Below are 21,509 nucleotides of genomic sequence, written 5' to 3'. Positions count from 1 at the left end.
TCATTGCAACTGCTAGCTTAAACTTCCCTGGTGCCCAAGTGTCCTACAAGTCTCTCAAATTCAACATGCCCAAATACAAAACATAGAATTTTATACATAGTGTGTGTGTATATATATCTTTTTTGCATGATTATCCCTTTGGTAGAATGTAAACTCCTCAAGTGCAGAAATACCTGTAATTCTTGTATCTACATGTCTAGCACCTAGCACACAATAGATAATTCATAAATACATGCTGACTAGCAATTAGAAATGAAAATCTGAAACAACTCTTGAGGCTCCACATCATACTAATTGGATTAACAAAGATGACCAAAAAAAAAAGGAAAACTGACAAATCCTGGAGAAGCTGTGAGAAAACTTAAAAGTACTACTACTGGTGAGGCTATAGGGCTAGTCCAGCAATTTGGAACCATGCCCCAAAAGCTTTTAAACTGTTGTGTATACTCCCCCTTTGAACCACAGGAAAAAAAGAAAAAGAATTTATATATAGTAATATTTATAGAAGCTGTTTGAGATGGCAAAGAACTGAAAACCAACAACTGGGGAATGACTTAACAGTTTGTGGTATATGAATGTTTGTAGAATACTAATTATGATGAGGGCAGGGAGCACTGGAAGAACTTATGTGAACTGATAGATAAGCAAAACCAGAGAACAATTTAAACAATAATATTTTCATAAAAACAATTAACTTTGAAGGTATTAGGAATTCTGATCAATACAATGACCAAAAATTCTAGAGAACTCATGATAAAACAAACTATCTACCCTCCAATAAAGGTGACTAAACTAAAGATTGGGATAATTTAATTTGGGGGACCTGGAAAGTGTAGGCATTTGTTTTGCCCAAATATACAAATTTAGAGAACTTTCCTTTCTTTCTCAATTGAAAAGAAAAGAGGTGGGAAGAGGCATGGCAGAAAGAAATATCCACATTTGGAAGATTTTTTAAAAAAGATAAACAAATGGGAGGAAGCTGGTTGGCTCGGTAGAGGCAGGATCTGACCTCAGACATTTCCTAGCTGTGTGACCCTAGGCAAATCACTTGACCCCCACTGCCTAGACCTTACCACTCTTCTGCCTTGGAATCAATACACAGCATTCAAAAATAAATGGCATGATGATTGGCCAATCAGGAAAAGACTTGAATGCTGTGGAACTGAGGGAATTCACTGCAGGTTCTCAAGCAGTAAAACCCTGGTAAAAACAGTGTTAGGATAATGGGGTCACTGGCAGTAACCAAAGTGTCAAAGTTACTTGTCTGGAAGTCAAAATGATGATTATTATTAGACAAATATAAGGAAGACATCCAATGTAATTGTAGAACATGAAAGACTGGGTCAGGCATAGAATGTGACCACTAAGAAAACAATTATGGAGCAGCTAGGTGACTCAATAGATTGAGTATCAGACCTGGAGTTGGGAGGACCTGTGTTCAAATCTGATCTGAAACAATTCTTAGCTGTGTGACCCTGGGAAAGGCACTTACCTCCAACGGCCTAGCCCTTACCACTCTTCTGCCTTGGAGCCAACATTTGTAGAATTAGAAGAGAGCAGTTTTGGGTTTAAAAAAAAAATTTCCTGGATTTCCTGATTCCTGGATCAATGACACATGTTAAACCCTGTGGAATTATGCATCAGATATGGGAAGGGGGGTGGGGAGGGAAAGAATATGAGTCTTATAATCATGGAAAAATATTCTAAATCATCTAATTAAATAAAATTTAAAAAAAAATTTCAGATCATGGCCAACTGTTACCTTCACATAAGTAAACAATCAACTCACTTTCCTTACTTTCTCTGATCTCTTTTAATGTTTTTATAAATTATCTTTTCAAATAAAGAAGATATACGAATTATTCCTTATGTTGTCAAAGGCATGCCACTTTTAAAAACCCTTAAAGAACAGCAGTCAAAATTATCTTTTTCCTTGAGTTCCTGGAATATAACAACCTATCTATACTCCTATAGAGCAATATACAAGCATGGACCACAATCCTATCCCTTAGGCATCAAACCTTTCACAATCTGGCTTCAATCCATTTTCTCCAGGCTAGTTATGTATTACCACTCACTCTACAAATTAGCTTTCTTGATATTCCTACTACACATTGCATTCCACAAGCAGTCCCCTATGCCTGAATTCCTTCCCTCTCATGAGGCCTTCCCATACCTTCTTCCACTGTACCAACACTACCTATAAATTGCTTACTTTGTACATAATGACATGTGATGGCTGCACACGAAATAAAATGATCTTTGCAAAGTTGATTCATGTGTCAGGCATAGATGAGATGGACCTCTAATCTCTCTACCAAATTCTAAGAGAGAAATCAAACTCTCCTTTTTCCTAAAAAACCCTGTATTTATTGCATGTATACCAAGATATATACATATAGTTCTTCCAAAAGAATTAAAGCTCACTACCATGGTCTAAAATATTTTCATCTTTATCTCCAGGAACCAGAAGATAATAGGCACTTTAAATGCTTGTTTATTGATTGACCTCAAAGAGAAACTGTGCTGCCAAAAATAATGGAGGTTTGGTTGCCTTTTAAAGCCCTCCATTACCAGAGATATTGGTCTCCTACCTGTTTCATACACTAGAAAATCCATCTCCTAATTTCTTCAATTTTCTCTTGCTGTCCCCAGGTCTAGAACTCTCTTCCTCTTCATCTAACTTCCCAGGCTTCAAGCCTCAGATAAAATACCACCAGATAGAATCCCCCTTAATCTAGTCTTTCCTCTCTTTTGATTATGTGCAATTTATCTTATATGTATATTGTAGTTTGCAGAACTTGAGATCAGGGACTACGTTTTTACCTTTCTTTGCACTTAGCACATAGCAGCCACTGAATAAATGCTTCTTGATAGATGAAATGGGCTTTTTAATTCCATTAGCACAAAGGAAATATCAATTCAGAAACCCAAACAAACTCTGCAAAATAAGATTAAGCAGCTGTCAGAGACTCCGTTTCTCTCACTATGTCTTCGCATTTATATCCTCTGAAAATATTTGCCCCTTGTCAAATATTGATTATGGAATTCCGAGCAACAATAAATAGCCAATACATGTTCACCCTAAAGGCTAATGATACTTAAAGCTAAAAGATTAAGGGTATGCTAAAATCAGAAACATTTAACATCAACATTGATTAAATGGTATTATCTGCTGCACAACATTTGCAGTATTGGCTCTATGGTACCAGTACAGAAAGGCACAGGAACTAGAGAAAACAGCTACAATCTGTATCATAGCAACAGCTACATCTAAACAACCAAAAGTTCCTTTGTTTCCCTCTCAGGTAAGCTAAGCATAACAAAACCAGCATCCCCCATGGTAGAGAAATTCTTAGAAAGTTAAGAGATGGAAGGGAAATTAGATTAGAGATCCACAGCACATCCAACTCACCTGACTCAGGTGTGCTTAGCAAGATTAGCTCTTAAAGCTAAAATTTATTCACGAATCTCTTCATAAATCATTCATTTATTCCACAACCATTCATTATGCACAATTACATACAAAATCTCCACTCCGCATACCTCTATGACAAGTGAAATTCATTACTTCATATAGCCCATTCCATTTTTTTAAACAGCTTTAACTATTAGGTAATTCATTTCTTATCCTTCTTTCCTAGGGTTCCTACTTCTGTCCTCTAGAATAAAACAGAAAAGTCTTCTACAACATCCTTCCAATACTTCACATGCATGTTTTTGCTAAAAATAATCTTTTTGGTTCCTACAGACTACTGACTTATAACTGAGTTTGCAGTTTACTGCAATCAGACTTTTTTCATATGGTTGGCTATCTAATTATATCTTCTCAATCCTATTTCCTAGGTTGTATAAAGCAAATACTAAAGTACATTTCTTATGTTTAGGTTTGACCCACTTCACAGTCTATCAAAATCTTTTTGAACCCAATTGCCATCAAAGTTTTATACCATCCAAAAATGTGTTCAAATGTGTGATCTGTATCTTCATCCAAGGAAATAAAAATTTTAAATACTAATAAAAAACAGAATAAAAACAGGCAAAAACCCTAAACTATACCACTGGAAACCCCTCTCAAACTTGCTATCAATATTAACATTATTTTTGAAGTTTTTCAACCACTTCTGAAACACTCAAAATTTACTTCATCTTCTCCACAAAGCTGCTGACTGCCTTTGCTGCCTTGCTAATATTTAAGTATGATTATGACTACATTTCCCTAACCCCAGAATTTTAGCAATCCTATTAAAAAAAAATTAGTTTGTCAAGACCTTTTAAAAAACTTTTATTACCTTGGATTGTTACTTGTCACACAACTAAAAATGTCTGAGACCATGTTTGAACCCAGAACCTCCTGTCTCTACGTCTGCCTATCTAGCTGCCCCTTCATGGCCTACTTTTAAAGAACACATTGCTGGTCATATACAATGAGCAGTCTTTTTCGTATCTATGAACTATGTTACAGTCCATTTCTAAAAATTTTTCCCTCCACTAAAAGTTCTGTTCAAGTCCCTCTTCCTAGTTTAGAAATTGCTTGCATACCTCCAAGATTGTAAGTTCAGCCAGGTCCTTTCCAGTTAAAAATGTTTCAAGTATTAGCCTGGCAACATTTTGTCTGTTGGCTAAGAATGAACACAGCTAAATTGTGAAAGAAATGGCTCATCATATTATTAGCTACAGGGTGATCAAGTATTCAGACACAAGTCTAAAGACCATTTCCCAAGTAGTAAAAAGGTTGTGCTTTCCTAATAGGTCGGAGTAATACTCATACAGATGGGAGAATTGAAATTAAGAATTTTTCCAGGAATTAATATCAAGCTCACTAGACTATAGTTGGAAAAATCCATTTTTTCTCCTTTTCACAATTGGGACAGATGGCCATTTTAAGTCCAAAGAAGTCTCTCTCCTACAATCGTTAACAGCAGCTAGCAATAGTACATGAAATATCTTTCATTACCTAAAAAGTAATTCATTTTGACCAGGTGACATAACCCCATAACCCCACAAAGAACACCTCGTCTCTACTCAACCTCACCAGGAAGTTATTAAAAAGTGTCTGTAAAAGAATACATACAGTTTATTTCCCTCAAGGGAAATGTTTTGCACCAAATTAGTCTCATCTTCAAGACTTTCAAAAGAACTAGTCTGTATCTATTCAATTCAACAGATATTATAAAGCATTTACAGCATAAAAGGATACAGACACAAAATAATTCTTCCACCAGCTTCCAAAAAGTTTATGGTGTATTACAGGAATAAAACATATAGACAAATGAATATAGTACCTAAAAACTTAAAAGAGGGAGAAAAGATTAACAAGTCAAATATATTGAGACCTGGTTTACTGACCAGAACAAGAGTAGCCATTAAAAGTTCCCTGATAAGATGGAAGCAAGAGAAATTGCTTATCAAATTTAAAGATGGCACAAGGTTGGAAGGGACAATTAACACACTGAATAAGATTCATTATTAAAATAGATGTTAGTGAGCTAGGCAGTCAGAGAGAATAGAGGATAGAGCACTACTAGACAGAGGGTTCAAAACTTGTATTCAGATTCAGCCTCTGATACTAGCTGTGTGATCCTCAATAAATCAAGCAATTTATGTATGCCTCCAGTTTATTCCATCTCTAAAATGGGAATAATAGCACCTACCTACCGGGGTTGTTGTAAGAATCAAATAAAATATTTGTAAAGTGCTTTGTAAATCATAAAGCACTAAATAAATTGCTAGCTATTATTACTCTTATTATCACTGGGCTGAGTCTATTAAAATTACATTTATCTCTACTAGATTTCAAATTTTATATTTAGGTTCAAAAATCAACTTCAATACAAAATAAGGGGTGGCTACACAGTAATTCAGCTAAAAAAGATTTGGAATTTTGGTGAATTGCAATATAATGACAATATGGCAGCCAAGAAAGCTAAAGCAATCTTCAATTATATTGAGATCCACAAAGTCCAGAGTAGGGTGTTGATGGTCACATAGTACTTTGCCCTTGTCAGACTACATCTATAATATATTACATCCAGGTCTGGGTACCATATTTTATTAAGGACATTGATAAAAAGTCAATTGACAATTGAGAAAGGTCTCAAGTTCAAGCCTTGGAAAGATAACCTTAACAGGGTATGTTTTAGAGATGTTGGGCCACATTTCCCTTGTGAATAAATTATAATACTCTTTTTTAAGAAACTTTTTGAACTCTAAGAATAGGATTTACAACTAGAAACACTAAGCCTTCTGCCTAGGATAATGGCAATGACAATAATAATAATAAGGAATTTAAATTGTTGGAAGGTTAAAAAATGGTAAAATTCTCCTAAGCTTCTGATATAAAAAACATTTCTCTAAGCCTTCAATCTTCTTGGTCAGAAATGACTCCATGAAATAGATTCTGATTAAGGACACATGTAATACCCAGTAGAATTGGGTGTCCGCTATGGGAAGGGAAGAGGGAGGGGAGGGGAGGGAGGAATAGAATATGATTTTTGTAACCAAGGAATAATGTTTGAAATTGACCAAATAAAATTTTTTAAAAAATTAAATTAAGAAAAATGACTCCATGACAGAAGATATAGCCATTATTTCATATTGGCTGCCCCACTGCCCCAAATTCAGACAAGACAATGAGTTTTTTGGCTGACACCAAACCCTCTAGCATGAATTTCAAATTACACAGAAACTTTTTTTGCTCTCTTATAGTTTCCTCTCCAATTCAGGAATTATGTTCCATACCTTTTCTCAAAAGCCTTATCATATTCCAGGAAAAAAAGGATAGCTTGGGGAAGAAATCTTTTGTTCCCTAAGACCTGCCCAGTGAACAAGTGGCTACAAATACTGTTATGGAGAATAATGTAAAATCATAGCAAATGAAAGTCAGAGAACTATTCTAGGTTGGTGGAGTTACCTAGACTGGCACTCTAAATGACCTTGGATTAATATGGTCCCTGAAAGCCTGATTTCAAGGTCCAATCTAGCTCTAATAATTAATTCAGAGCCATCATTGCTATTGAGTCATTTCAGTTTTATTTGACTCTTCTTGACCCTATTTGGGGTTTTCTTGGCAAAGATATTAGAATGATTTGCCTTTTTTCTTTTCCAACTCATTTTACTGATGAGTAACACTAGAGTAAATGGCTAGGTGACTTGCTCAGGGTCATATAACTAGTAAGTCTTTAGTCAAATTTGAACTCAAGAATGAATCTTCCTGACTTCAGGCCTGGTACTCTATGCTTTGTGTCACCTAGCTTGCCTTGGATTCAATTACCAAGTTAAGTAACTTACCAAGTTACCAAGGAAGAAATAATATTTCCATGGGTCCCTATAAAACCCAAACAATCACATGGACAGGGACATCTAGCTCCAACTAGATGTGGTTATTACATAGCTTCAATACATAGTTTAATCCTAGATTACTCCTATTGCTTACCATTGTCCCAAAATAGGTAGTCATTTTAACTAAATAACAAGTCAATGCAGCTTTAAATTAAAAAAATTTAAACCTATAGTTCTAATTTCACCTTTTTAAATTTAGATTCAATTCAAGTACTCATTGAATAATGCCTACTAAAATGGGGACTCTAAAAGAGGAAATAAGGCACCAACACAAATAACTAGTTACAACATTGTATATTAGAATGTAAATTCATTTCCAGTAGGGATTCTGTATTAAATATAATACTTATATCTTCCTTGGCCCTAGCACAATGCCTAGCACATAGCAGAATAAATATCTGATGAATAATTAATTATTCCTAAACTAGAATGACAAACTGAAAATTTTATGCACAAATTTTTCCTACCTACCCATAAAACTTGAATATAATAACCCCCCCCACCCCCCATTTACCCTTGAACCTTACTTGGTATATTGAAGTTGTCCATGGGATTTTCATCAGATCACTGAAGGCAGATATCCCTTTTTTGGTACTCTGCTGTTGTTAATCAAGTAGAAAAAACTACTCATGTAAGGACAAAGTAAATCTTTAGAGAAACAAAGTCTCCAACATTAGTTGGTATGGCATCTTACCTTCATCTGGCGACTACAAATGAAGTACCTTTCTCTTCCCAAAGATACATGGCCCAGTTAGATAAAAAAACCAATGAAATATTTATTAAGCAACTCCCTATGTACAAGACATTGTGCTAATTAGATATAAACTTCCCAAAATACCACAAATGAAAGTTAAATGTCTTTGTACTAAGGTAATTAAACAAACTAGAAATAGATGTTCCTCATGTTTACTACAAACAATAAATTTCTGTATTAGCTGACTTCTGATGTTAGCATTACTCCAGTAGTCACTTCTTTCAAAAAAAAAAAACTTTTCCCTTGATTTCACGCCTGTATCACCCCATCAGTTTGTTGAAGAGAGTTACCGACTTTCACCCAAAAAAGAGAATCAGTAAGAGCAGAAATAAAAAAAGACTAACTAAAATCCTTCTATTTCTAAGGAGAGAGATAGGAGAAAGTACATGGTCAATTGAAATAAACTGAAATATCTTCAACCCTTTCACTATTTTCAACACTAAGATCTTCATAGAATGTGAACACTAGAGCAACCTTATTCTGTAGGTAAGGAAACCAATGTCCAAAGAAATAAAAGTTACTTGGAATACCACTCTAACAACTAGAATTTTAAGTTATCTAGTCTGGCCTAAAGAAGTGACTTGATTAAGATCATATAAGTATTTCAAAGGAAGCACCAAATTTGGAAACAAAGGCCCTGGATAAAAATCTAAACTTTATCAATTATTTAATATGAGAGATCCCTTCAGCAAATCACCTCTCTGTGCAGTTCAGTTTCCTCATCTGTAAATTGAGGAGACTGGAATTGACTTCTTAATTCTCAGCTTTATGTCTATGATCCTAAAGCAGAGCCAGGTATAAGGTCCTCTCATTTAAATCCATTGCTTTTTCATCAAACCCATCATGCATGCATTCCCCAAAGAGAGTACTGTTCAGCACCTGTAAGAACATCCAAGGCTTTTCCATAGCAATCACATTCCTGATTAAACAATGGATTTACTCTACCAAAAAGTCCTATATAATAAAGAACTGTGACCAAGATGGCTGCCTGATTAAAAGCAGGCTGTCCAGATCTCCAACAACTGCTTCAGCAAAATATCTGAAATTCACAAGACTGAATAATGACCAAGAAAACCAATGAGAAACTACAATGACCTCAACTTCAGAACTACATAAAAAGTCAGAAGCCAAGGACCATAGGAAAAGGTGACTCTACCAGCAAAGACAATGAGGGCAAACAAGAACTGTAGGTTCAGTCATAGGTAGGAGCAGGTCAAAGACATGTAAGCCAAAAGCTTGTAAGCCAGTCCAGCAGCAAGGGCAGAGAAAGCACAAGGGTGACAATTCACAAGAGGGAATGGCAACTATCCCTATGAATGTGGCATAGCATTCATGGTGACTCAGGGAGCCCAAGTGTTGTGGAAGTCCAAGGTCCCTAATGTCCTGGAATGACAAAAAGGCCTTTAAGAATATGTATATGAACCTTAAAAAGAATGGTCTACCCCCAGGAGATGGAGGTCAACAAGGAAACTCAGGGAAAATTGAGCAAGATCATGTAAGACAGAGCAACTTCCCCCAAAAGAAAACAGGAAGTAAAAACTAACATGCCAGCAAAAAGGCCAAATTCAAGAATTAAGATTGGAGAGAGAAGTAAAACAAAGTCATCAACCAGCATATATTTAGGAATCTCTACAAAGTAGGGAATAGACTCCATAACAATTACAAGTAGAGAGTAAAAGGAAAAATGAATTTTCTACAAGGACTACATATATACCTTGAAGAAATTATGAAAGAGATAAAAATGAAATGAAAGCTGTGGAAGAAATTAAGTAGTTTAGAGAAAAAATTGCAAATACACCCAAGACTCCCTTAAAAACTAGAATATAGCATATGAATCAATGACTCCATGGGACACATAAGAAAACTTAGGGGGAAAAAATAAAAATATTGAGGGGGAAAAGGCCAAATCAAGGAAAGATATCTAATTTAGGAATTATCACACCTTCCTGAAAACTATGATTTTTAAAAAAACAAAGACACTATATTTCAAGATAAATGAAGTGCCCAGATCCATTAAACCAGAAGGGAAAATAAAGATAAAAGGAATCCACCAATCACTTCAAGATTCTTAAAACAAAAAGACCCAAAAAAGTCACAGGCAAAAATATATATACATACAAAATATCCTCCTTCAAAGTAAAAATACTGCAAAGAACTAGGTAAGAGTTCAAGTATGAAAGAATCACAGCCAAGCTCACACAAAATCTAATAAGCTTTCAACTATATATTATCAAGTGATCTTGAAATAGAAAATTCTAAAAGGCAAAAGCTATAGACTTACAACCAAGAATAACTTAACCTGCAAAGTGGAGTACAGTGAGTTCTGCTATAATGTTCATTTTGAAAATGTGAATTTGTTCTACAATATTATATTAGGGAACAATATGAACATCATACAAATTTTCTCCATGAGAAAATAGCTAGAACTCAGAAACCTGCACATCACTGAACAGAATCCAAAATGCACACAGAAGTCGGGACAATAGGACAATGAGCCATATACATCCACATCTGATATTACATTTTTGTCTGATTACAGATATCCTCCCTCCTCCTACCACCACTTCATAATAACTCACAAGTTGAAACCCTTTCAAGGTGTACTTTCCAAAAGAAAATTTCACCTTTTTTTAAGGTAAAGTACTAAAGGAGATTCATAATCTCAGTAGGCTGCCCTCTTCCCTGTAAACATGAATTTTACTGGACCGGTCCAATTGATAAGAACACAAACACAAAAAAGCAGAGTCAAAGGCCAATGATTTGGATTTTATTTTAGCATTATTTATTTGTTTAGCAGGTCTTAAAGGGTGATATTTTTAGTAGGTTGCTATCTCTTTTTTAAAGTGTCATTAAAGATATTTTTGATTGTTGTGCTCTCACCATCATTTCCCCAGTAAGTCTGTGGCTTTTCTTTGGTGATTTTTAGGAACAAATAGTATCAGAACTGAAAGTAAAATCCTACTATGAGGGAAAAATGGACTTTTAATGTTAGAGAAAACTTGCATTTCTGACAAAGACCAAAGTTGAATAGGAACTTTGAAACAGAACTATAAAGTGTCAAAAGAAACCTAGAATAATACATTTATTTGAACTGAAAAGGAATGTATGATGATATAAGGATAATGTCCTAATAGGGAGAGAATAAACAAGTCTGTTCAGAAAATTAATGTTTTTAAAGGATATTAAGGAACTTGCATAACAGAGGATGTGGAGTTGGATTGTTTTCGTTCTGTAAGACTGAAGAGGAAAAGGGCTGAGTAAGAGGAACAAAATGATGTATAAAGAGGAAAAAGTAGATTTTCTCAATATTGTGATGCATGAAAATAGCATACAAAAATATGAAGGAAGAGATAAAAGATGAATGAATTCTTTCTCACTCTTACTTTAGAGAGACAAATGGGAATTAAAAAGACAATTCAAGCCAGGGGTGAATAGGGTAATGAGGGAGAGTTGAGGGTGGGAAAGGGAAAATGGAGGGGACAGACAGGGACAGAGTTCAGGTGACAATAATAAAAAGGGGGGAAGAGAGAACAGAAAAGAACAGGAGAGGTGCCCACCAATTGGGGAATGGCTGAAAAACCTATGGTTTATGAATGTATCAGAGAAACAATTTCAGAGATTGTTTGAAGTATTAACTGATAAAAAGTGATAAAAAAAACTGATAAAAAGTGAGCAGAACCAGATTGATTTATATAAGGATTACACCATAGAGAAAAACAACTTTTAAAGACATAAGAACTCTAATCAAGGCCAAGGCCAAGGCCAAGGCCAAGACCAAACAGATCTCCAGAGGACCTTTGACAAAACATATTATGTACACCTCCTGGCAGAGGTGATACAAGGTACATAAAAAGGTCTCTGTTTTTTAATGTTTTGCTTGACTATGCTTTCTTTTGCTACAAGGATTTTTTCCCCCTTTTTCTCTCAATTTTTAATTCAAAAGGGCTTTCAGGGTAGTGACAATGACAAAAAAAAAAGATGACCGCTGAAACTTTTTTTAAAATAATGCACTGAATGGAAAGAAATTCAGAAGGAAGCACAAACAAGCAACAGTTTTGAAAGTGATGTTAAATTTATTATATACTTTCCTTAAAAAAGCAATCAATATTGAGATTCAAAGTTTCATATACAATCCTTTTTTTTCTTCTTTTGTAGATATGGAAATGTTTTGTTATTTTAGGTTTGGAATTTAAAATGACAAAATTATAGAAACCTAAACCATTGGGAGAAATATTGTTCAGGAATAAATTGAGTCAATAGTCAATAATAAAAAATGACAATTCTTATTTAACTTACTTATTAGTCAGTGCCATACAAAAATAACAAAGGATCATTTAACAGAGCTAGAAAAAGTAGTAACAAAATTCATCAGGAGAAATAAAAGGTGAATAACCCCCCAGGGAATTTAAAAATTAAAAAAGTGAGGCCTAGCAATACCCAAAACTCAAACTATGCTACAAAACAGTAAATCATCAAGAACTGGTTAAAAAAATGAAGTTTGAAAAAAATTATTGTATACAAAATGCAAAACCAAATGAATACAGGAGCCTAAAGCCTATAAACCAAAACTCCCAACTTCTAGAATAAAGACTCACTTTTTGGCAAAAACTGCTGGGGAAATTGGAAAGCAGTCTGGCAGAAATTTGATATAAACTCTACCCTTTTGTGTCATGGACCCCTTCAAGCAGTCTGGTAAAAGCTATGGACCCCTTCAAAAATAATATTTTTAAATGTATAAAATTAAAATGCATTTGGTTATTTTAAGTTACCAAGGAAATTATTTTTAAAAATCCAGACACCAGGTTAAAAACTCCAATTAAGAGCTTAATGTCTCTTCACATCACATACACCAAGATAAGATAAACAACAAATGAAGCTATGACAAGGTCATATCCTAAACAAACAGGAAAAGCAATTCAAATACCTTTCTCAACTTCCCCATTATACTGAGCTCCATGAGAAGAAATTATCTTATACCCAACACAAGGATTAGCACAATACCTGGCAGAAAGAATTTAATAAATGCTTTGCTGACTGACTGGATGAGGAACAGCTAGGATAGGATAGGATAGGATAAAGATGATGATAGAAGAAAAAAATGGACAATTTTGATTATATGGAACTTAAAGATTTTGCACAAAAACAAAACCAAAGCAGTCAAAATTAACAGAGAAAACAGGTAAATTAGGGGGGAAATCTTTGTAGAAGTTTCAGTGACATACCTAAGAAACAACTTTCATATTCATAAGAACAAGAACCATTCCCCATAACAAAGGATATAACAGGTGGTTTTCAAAGGGAAAAAAAAGCTAAGCTATCAACAACCACTTGAAAAATACTGTCACCAATACAGAAACGCACTGTAAAACTCTGAGGTCCACCTCAAAATTGGCAAAAAGGGCAAAAAAGTAAAATGACAATTGTCAAAGGGCCTGAGGGAAAAATAAGCACATTTTAATGCACTGTTGGTGGAGCTATGAATTAGTCCAACCATTCTGGAAAACTGCAGAACTTTGCCCCAAGACACTATATTGTATGTCTATTCTTTGACCCAAGGACACCACTACTAAGCCTATAGCCCAAAAATATCAAAAAATGAAGAACTTTTATGTAAAAAAAAAAAGTCCTTAAAATAGTCCTTTTTGTGATGACAGGAGACTAAAGGGTACTACTCCTCAATTGGGGAATGAACAAATTTTTGAATATAAATGTGAAGGATTATATAAATGAGGAAAGGAATGGTTTCAGACACACCTGGAAAGATCTATATGAACTGATGCTGTTAGTAGAACCACAACAATTTATACAATAACAATATTTAAAGACACATAACTTTAAAAGACTTAAACAATGATCAAACACAATGACACAATTTCCAGAGGACCGATGATGAAGCATGTTACCTACTAACAGTGGTAAAGGATTCAAGTTACTGAACAAAATACATTTTCAGATATGGTCAATGTGGGGATTTGTTTTGCTTAATTATTCACATTTGTTACAAAAGGCTGTGGAATTTTTTTTCTCATTTTCCTTCATTTTGTTTAAGACTGAAGAGATGAGGCTAGGAATGGAGACCCCCACCCACCCACCTTTAAAAAAAAAAAAGAGAGTGAACAGAAGGAATCATGAACAAATAGGACAGCTTTGAAAGTTACATGTTAAATTTATTATATATTTTAAAAGAAAAGCCAGCTATACATAAATATATATTTTTCATGTACAATTCTTTCTGTTCTACAATGTAAATAGAAATGCTCATTTTATTGGATATTTAAGTTCTGAATAAAAACAATCCCAAATTGTGAAATAAAAATTAAGTTATATTTTTTACCTTCCCATATATTCTACAACCAGATATCATTTGGACTTTAAAGCAAATTAAAGCACCTTATTTCTTCAAACAGACCAAGAGAAAAATTAAAGTAGCTTAGTGTATGGGGGTTACACTGCTCGCTCAGAAACAAGATGAGTGAAGGTATTGATTCAGTAATCTCAGAAGAGTAAATAAGCAACCATTTAAAAAACTGTTGATAAAAGTATACAACCACAGTTAAAATCGATTTCAAATTTCTGTGATAGAATATTGAGTGTTAAGAGGCAAAATTCATACCATATGAAACTGTACACTTAATTTCTTTCTCTTTATTGCAGAGGTAGAAGAGATTATGGATGTAAAATGTTGTTTATATTATCAAACACATTCAATATATTGTAGTTTTGCTGAATTTTTTTCTTCTGAATTATTTTAGTAAATGGATAGCTCACTGGGTACAAGGGAGGAGAAATGAATATGATAATAAAAATAAGAAATAAATATTAACACTAAAAATAAAATAAAAACAAATGGAAGCCTACTGCTAAAGTGAAAAACCAGTTAGTTGTTTTGTTTCCAAGTCTGTAAAATCATGAAGGTGGACATGCCTAAGAGGAGAAAATGGAAATACAAGGAGGTATTAATAGAAAAAAATAAAAATTTCCTGTTTCAAAGCAATAGTAGCAGAAAGGATAAATTATGCATCTGAATACCAGTATATGACTATTTTTTTCTTTCCAAAATGTTTCCTATTAGATCCTTAAACCAAATATTAGTAACTACAACATTTACTCAAGGGAATTCCATTTTAACTGAAAAATTTTCCTCTCAACCTCACTTTACAAACAATTGTAATAAATTGAAATAAAAAGTTTCAGTTATTTCTTAGTATGCATTTTTTAAATCTTCACGAAGGGCCTCCTAGCCCTTTCTTACCATCTCTCCTACACACTGCATTTAGCTCAGAAAAGCCGGAGAAGCAGAGATGGTCAGATCACTATTTCAACATGTGGGAACTCTCTCCAAAGATTCAACACAAACCTACAAGAGTCATGAGGATGCCCTGGGCTCAAAGCTTAAGTGACTAGCCCAAGTACACTTTTTAGTCTCAGATACAGGATTTGCACCAAAATCTACCAGATTCCAGAACCAACCAGATCCATTAGGTAAAAAAGTTCTTAACTTTTCTGTGTTATGAACTCCATTGGGAGGTGAAATCTATGAGGACCAATTCTTAGGATGTTTTTAAATGCATAAAAATATGCGGGATTATGAAGGAAACAGATTATATTGAAATAGTTTATTTCAAGTCTACAAATCTAGGTTAAGAACCCTTAAAATGAAGATTGTCTCAAATCCAGGAGTGAAAAAAATAGTTCTAAAAAGGACCCTGGGATTTTCATGTGATAAAAGAAAGCTATTAAATGAGAATTTCTCTACCATTAACGGTCCTTGTTTACTGGTCTCCACATTGTCATCCTTATAACTCCAAGACTGAGTTACAGAAATATCAGAGCCTACTCAAAGGGGGAAAAAAGGACATAAGATCTTAGCTCTAGAAACAGGAGGAACCTCACGAGATACCTAGAACCACCCTCTTATTTTTCAAATAAGGGAATTGAGGCTCAGATTAAAAGCTTTAACTTTAAATCAACTTGGATTAGAATCCATGCTTGGTTTCTAATCGGTGTGATCACAAGTCATAATCTTTCTGGGCCTTAGTTTCCTCAGTTTTCAATGGAAGCAGGGCATCTCTAGATAAATTCTAAAGGCCATTTTGCCACTGAATCTCAAGATCTTATTTTGCTACAGAATTAATTCTTCCCTCCAAGATTTTGGGTCCTCCAAGAATAATAAAAGCCTCGAGATGGCAGGAGCCGCCTTACTAAAATATTTATACTCTCAGAATCCAGCACAACACCACCTCCAAAAGAAAAGACTCGGAATAAATACTTAATTGATTTAAATCCCCTAAGGTCACATTCCCCAACCTCAAACAGAGACTGCTGCTTTCCTTCTTCAGGCCCTCACTTTACAAACAAAACAAAATGGAAACCGAGAGGTGGAAAGCAAGGGAAAAAAATGCTACCACAATTCTTGAAAACGGAAATACTATCACCTTTTTTAGACATAATTAAGAAATGTTACCCTACCCTCCAACTCAATTAATGAAACCATTCCACCACAACCAGAAACCTGCAGTTCTTAGGAAGTCTTTAAGTCAAGGCAACAAGTATTGCTTAAGCGCCTGCTATGTACCATTAAGAGCTGGTGATGATACAAAGAAAGGCAAAAATCGATAAACCAAAAAGGTAGTTTGTGGCGCCCTAGAGTGTAAGTAGCCTGTGTGAGAGATCCAGAATATTGGAGAAATGAGAAGAAAGTTTGGGTGCCCTTCTGGGCCCCCTCCCAGCCCCATTTCCAGAGAGAATGAGAAGGGGGCGATATCACTGCAGACCCTGCATGACTACCTCAGCAGATATCTCGCGGGCGACCTGAATAACTGAGATCACCTCTAGCCACAAATGCGCTTGGGGGGAACATCAACACCACCTCCCCTCGCCCTCATTCCCCACCTCCTCTCCTCCAGGGCTGAGCAGAGGAAGGGGGCCTTGCAGGCCTGACCTCGCCGGGCGAGGGTCGGCTAGTACCAGGGTCCTCGGGAAACGGAGGGGCGGGGAGAGGGAAGGGTAGTGGATGGTGAGGGGACCCCTCGAGGTCTGGAGCAGGTTGGGGAGGAGGCCGCTAAGACGCCCGTGGAGAGTGGGGACGACCGGGCTGGGCCTGGGGAGCGCGGGCCGGGCTTCCGGCCGCTTCCTTCCACCGCGCGAGGGGCACACCCGGGACCAGCCCGGGGGGTGGGGGTGGGGGGGTGCGTGCCAGGCTCGGGCCCTGGGGCTCGGGATGGGGGCCCGGAAAGGAGGGGGAGGAGCTCGGGGCACGTAGTTACTCACACGTGCTGACAGGCCGCGGTCCGCACCGGGGTCTTGAACACCTCCTGACAGACCGGGCAGTAGAAGTCGTCTTCGGTGTAGGATGTCGCGGTGGAGAGCGTCTCAGCCATGGTGCGAGGCTGGCAGGAGGCTACGATGGCGGCAGCGGCGACGGCCCCGGGCCTGGCTCCCTGCGCGCACCGGGGGGGAGGGGGAGGGGGAGAGGGAAGCGGCGGCGGCAGCGTCAGGAAGCGGCTCGCGCCAGGAAGGGGGGGGGCGGGGGAAGGGGGGGAGGAGGAGGAGGAGGAGGAGGAAGAGGTGGACCAGAGGGAAGGAGCTAAGGGGGAGGAGGCGGGCGCAGCAATCACTGCCACTTCACCCATGACAGTTGCTGGGGCGGATGATTATGATGAGGACGGGACCTCTCCCCCTCCCATCCCCCCCCCGCTGGAACCCCTCCCCCCCACATAAACACAGGCACCACCTCGGTGGGTGGGGGAGGGGCCCAGCCCGGGGATACACCCCTCCACGCCCCTCCCCCAGGCCCGGGCTCCGAGGGGAGGAAGAGGCCCTCGCGGCCTGGCCTTACCTGGGCGGCTCGGTGACTAGCTCCGTCCGCGCGGCTCAGCACGACCCGGCCCTGCCTGGGGAAAGGAGAAAGGAGGGGGAGGGGAGCGGGAGGAAGGGTTTCACTTTCGTTTTCGCGCAGCCTCTCTCGCTTGGGGTAGGGGGCGCCGAGAGACCAAAGTGGCCGGCTCTCCGGTCCAGTCCCCGCCTCCCAGGGCGGAAGCCACCCTCCCCCCACGCTGCCCTGCAGGGGGCAGAGCCTGCCGCCCGGGGAAGGAGGAATGCGCTCACTTCACTTCTTCTCCCCCGGGGCTTTTCTCCTCCTCCTCCCCGCCCCCGGTCCTGCCCCTTACCCCCAGCCCCTGCGGGCCGTGGGCCATTAGACTCAGGAGCCACTTTAGCCCCGCCCGGTACCTGGCTAATTAGCGTGGCCGCCGCTCCTCCTCCTCCGGCTGCGGCTCCAGCTGCTGCTCCTCCTCCTCCTCCCCCATTCTCTCTTCCAGCTCTCTCTCTTCCCACCCCCTCCCTACAAAGTCCCACCTCCATCCTTTTATCCCACGTTTTCTCTGGATCATGATCTCCCTCCACTCTCCTCCCCTTTTTCTGGCCTTAGCTTTTTCCCACCTTCCCCAGCCACTTCATCCTCCATCCTCTCCCACCTCCATCCTCTTCCAACATCCCCCATTCTCCATCTACTCCCATCCTCCCCCCCACACCTGCGTACTCTTCCCATCCTTCCCCAACCTCCATTCTCCTATCCCCCCTTTCCCATTTTCTCTATCGCATCCCCTCCCCCTTCCCTGACGCCGCCCCCGGCCGCCTCCGCTCTTCTGCCCCTGCAGCCGTAGACACTGACTTAGGAGGCCGGGAGTAGGGGTGATGATACAGGCGCTCCCTTCCTGTCGCTTCTTTGCGGAGACGTGACCCAGACCTAGGCTCCTGTTCCTTCTTCTCTGGCCGCTTTTGCCGCTACAGCAGAGGCAAGGAAAGAGGCGAAAGCAGGGAGGGCTGCGTCTCCACAGCTCACCGACCCTGCAGGAGGGACGTCCCCAAGCTCATGATGCACACGGTTCCCCCCGCCCCCCACCAGCAGTTCTCCCATGGCACTGCCCCTTGCCTGCTGCTTGCCTTGCGGTCCGCTGGGCGCCTGAGGAGGACAAGAACGAGAAAGAAAGCAGGGGTGGGAGGGGGTGAGTGAGAATGGGAGACAGCGGGTGGGGCTTCCATAGCAACCACCTTGTTTGGCTTTGGAGCAGGTTATGACATAGTAAGCTGCGGCAAAACTCATTTACTCGTTTCTTCATTTCATAACAACCCCCGAGAAAGACAAGCAAAAGAGCATGAACTAGCTCCCGCGATTACTGAATTTCTGGGGGGAAGATTCATATTAAAATTCCCTGGTTTGATTTAGCATCAGTTTGAAGCAGGAAGACAGACCATCTAGCCCAACCCCCTACATTTTATAGATGAGCAAAATGAGAAAACCAGGGAGGTACAGCCACTTTCCCCAAGGTGACACAGTAGCAGAGACAGAGACCTTTGGACTCTTAAATCCCAGGCTGGTTTGTTTAGCTACAAGAATTCCAAAACCCTTCTATTGGAGCTCAACTTACATACCTCAGCTGCCCTCAACCACAGGACTTTGCTAATGATGTGAAGAAACAGCTTTTGTTTAGAAGGTGAGAGTTCTGCTATTCAAACACTTGGAATTCCAATCCAGATTGTAATCTGTCACTAATATGGTGTGACTGAGAAAATCACTTAATTTTTCTGTACCTCAGTTTCATCCTCGTTTGCTTTTTAGTGTGCCAGGCCACAGAGGGAAAGAACAAGGAATTGGGGGAGGGGAAGTTTCGGGAGAATTGTGAGTAGGATCAGAAGAAAGCCTTTTTCTTTGAAAATGTTGTCTTCAAGCAGGTAGGGTTTATATTACATCAATAAATATTTGTAAGCACCTACTATGTTCCAGGCATTTTGCTAAGTTGGAGAGACAAAAATAAGGCAGTTCCTGCCATCAAGGAGCTTACAGTCTAATCAAAAGACAATGTGAAAAAATATATCCAAGCAAGCTATATACAGGATAAAAAGGAAATAATTAAAAGAGACAGATTAGTTAGAATTAGATGTCTTAAGATAGTTTTGTCAAGCTTAGAAATCAGAGCCACTAATCCATACAATATGGATCCCTGCAGACTACATATTGACATGTTTAAACCATCTATATTTTATTATATTTTTTCTTTTGCTAAATATTTCCTAGTTAGATTTTATTCCAATTCTGGCTGCACTCTAGAGTATGGCAGGCAGACCCAGAAGTCTCCTGTTTTGACACCTCAGCTCTAACTTAACACCAGCTCTTCTTACATAAAACTTTCAAAATTCTGAATGATGTCCTGAAAGTGGGAGAGATACTCTTTGAAAAACATAAAACTCATTAATTACTTAGAGGTGAAAGACAAACATCCCCAATATAGCACAATATACTTGAGGATTAGGTAAACAGGGTTAATTATCTTAGTGACCTGTGGTACCCCTTTGGAGAGGAAGGCAGAGGGCAGAATGACTATAAGAAAAAAAAATGGGGGAAATAGAATTATAATATTCACTGTTTAAACCAAAGCCAATTCAAATACTCAGTTCAACAATCATTTACTGTGGAAAGCTAAACTCTAGAAAGACAAATGAATGACCCAATCCAAACCTGCAAAGAATTTATAGTGGCAAACCTTTTAGAGATCCAGTGCCCATACTGCACCTTCAAGCTGTGGGCCCCTCCCCCTCCCGTTACCACAGAGAGCAGAGGGAGAAAGTGCTCAAATTGGGTTCCTGGACCAAGGGGCCGGGCATACAAAAAACGTCCTCAGGCAGGGTAGAAAGAGGTAAAGGAGCAGATCCCTTTGGCGTGCTGGGACACATGTGCCAAGCCTTTGCCAATATGGTACTCTAGTCTATTTTGCAACTGGAGAACTAAAATGAAAGCACATACATAATTAATTACTATGCAGCTAGAGAAAAAAGTAGACACTACTGCCTGGAGAGGTTGTGGACAAAGTAGCCCCAGGGTCTGTATTGAAAGAAGATAATTCCAAAAAGCACAAAAGGAGGAGTGCATTTAAGTACAGAAGATGTGCTTTGAATGAATAGTTCAGAAGACATCCAGTACTGAAAATCTACTTAGAAATCTTTTACCCCCCCCCCCCATTGATAAAGGATCAAAGGATAAGACTAGGCAGTTTTCAGAAGAAGTAATCAAAGCCATCCATAAGCATATGAAAAAATGTTCTAAATCACTCTTGATTAGAGAAATGCAAATTAAAACAACTCTGAGGTACTATCTCACACCAATCAGATTGGCCAATAAGACAGTAAAGGAAAATGACAGATGTTGGAGGGGATATGACAAAATTGGGACATGGAGTAGTGAACTGATCCAACCATTCTGGAGGGCAATTTGAAATTATGCCCAAAGGGTTATAAAAGAATGCATACCCTTTGATCCAGTTAATACCACTAGTAGGTCTGGAGCCCAAAGAAATTTCTAAAAATAATCTTGTTTGTTCAAAAATACTTACAGCTGCTCTTTTTGTTGTGACAAAGA

General features: G+C 38.5%; 1 protein-coding gene across 12 annotated transcripts in view; it reads right to left on the bottom strand.

Moving 5' to 3' along the window:
- Positions 1 to 19,082, bottom strand: part of RNF138 (ring finger protein 138) — a 47,389-nt gene extending 28,307 nt beyond the window's left edge. For 2 of the 12 annotated variants that reach the window (XM_056823849.1, XM_056823856.1), the window contains exon 1: positions 17,366 to 17,734. In XM_056823849.1, coding sequence (XP_056679827.1) covers positions 17,366 to 17,727 — 362 coding nt within the window. In that variant the 5' untranslated portion in view covers positions 17,728 to 17,734. Of the gene's footprint in view, positions 1 to 17,365; positions 17,757 to 17,933; positions 18,224 to 18,264; positions 18,438 to 18,767 lie in introns of those variants that run through there. The other 10 variants (XM_056823851.1, XM_016431548.2, XM_016431549.2 and 7 more) reach the window with 10 other exon arrangements.
- Between the last annotated feature and the right edge of the window lie 2,427 nt (positions 19,083 to 21,509).

The sequence above is a fragment of the Monodelphis domestica genome, chromosome 3 (assembly GCF_027887165.1).
Source record: "Monodelphis domestica isolate mMonDom1 chromosome 3, mMonDom1.pri, whole genome shotgun sequence".
NCBI classification, from domain to species: Eukaryota; Metazoa; Chordata; class Mammalia; order Didelphimorphia; family Didelphidae; genus Monodelphis; species Monodelphis domestica.
The sequence above is the reverse complement of the archived record's forward strand: the minus strand, read 5'-3'. Positions and strand labels throughout refer to the sequence as shown.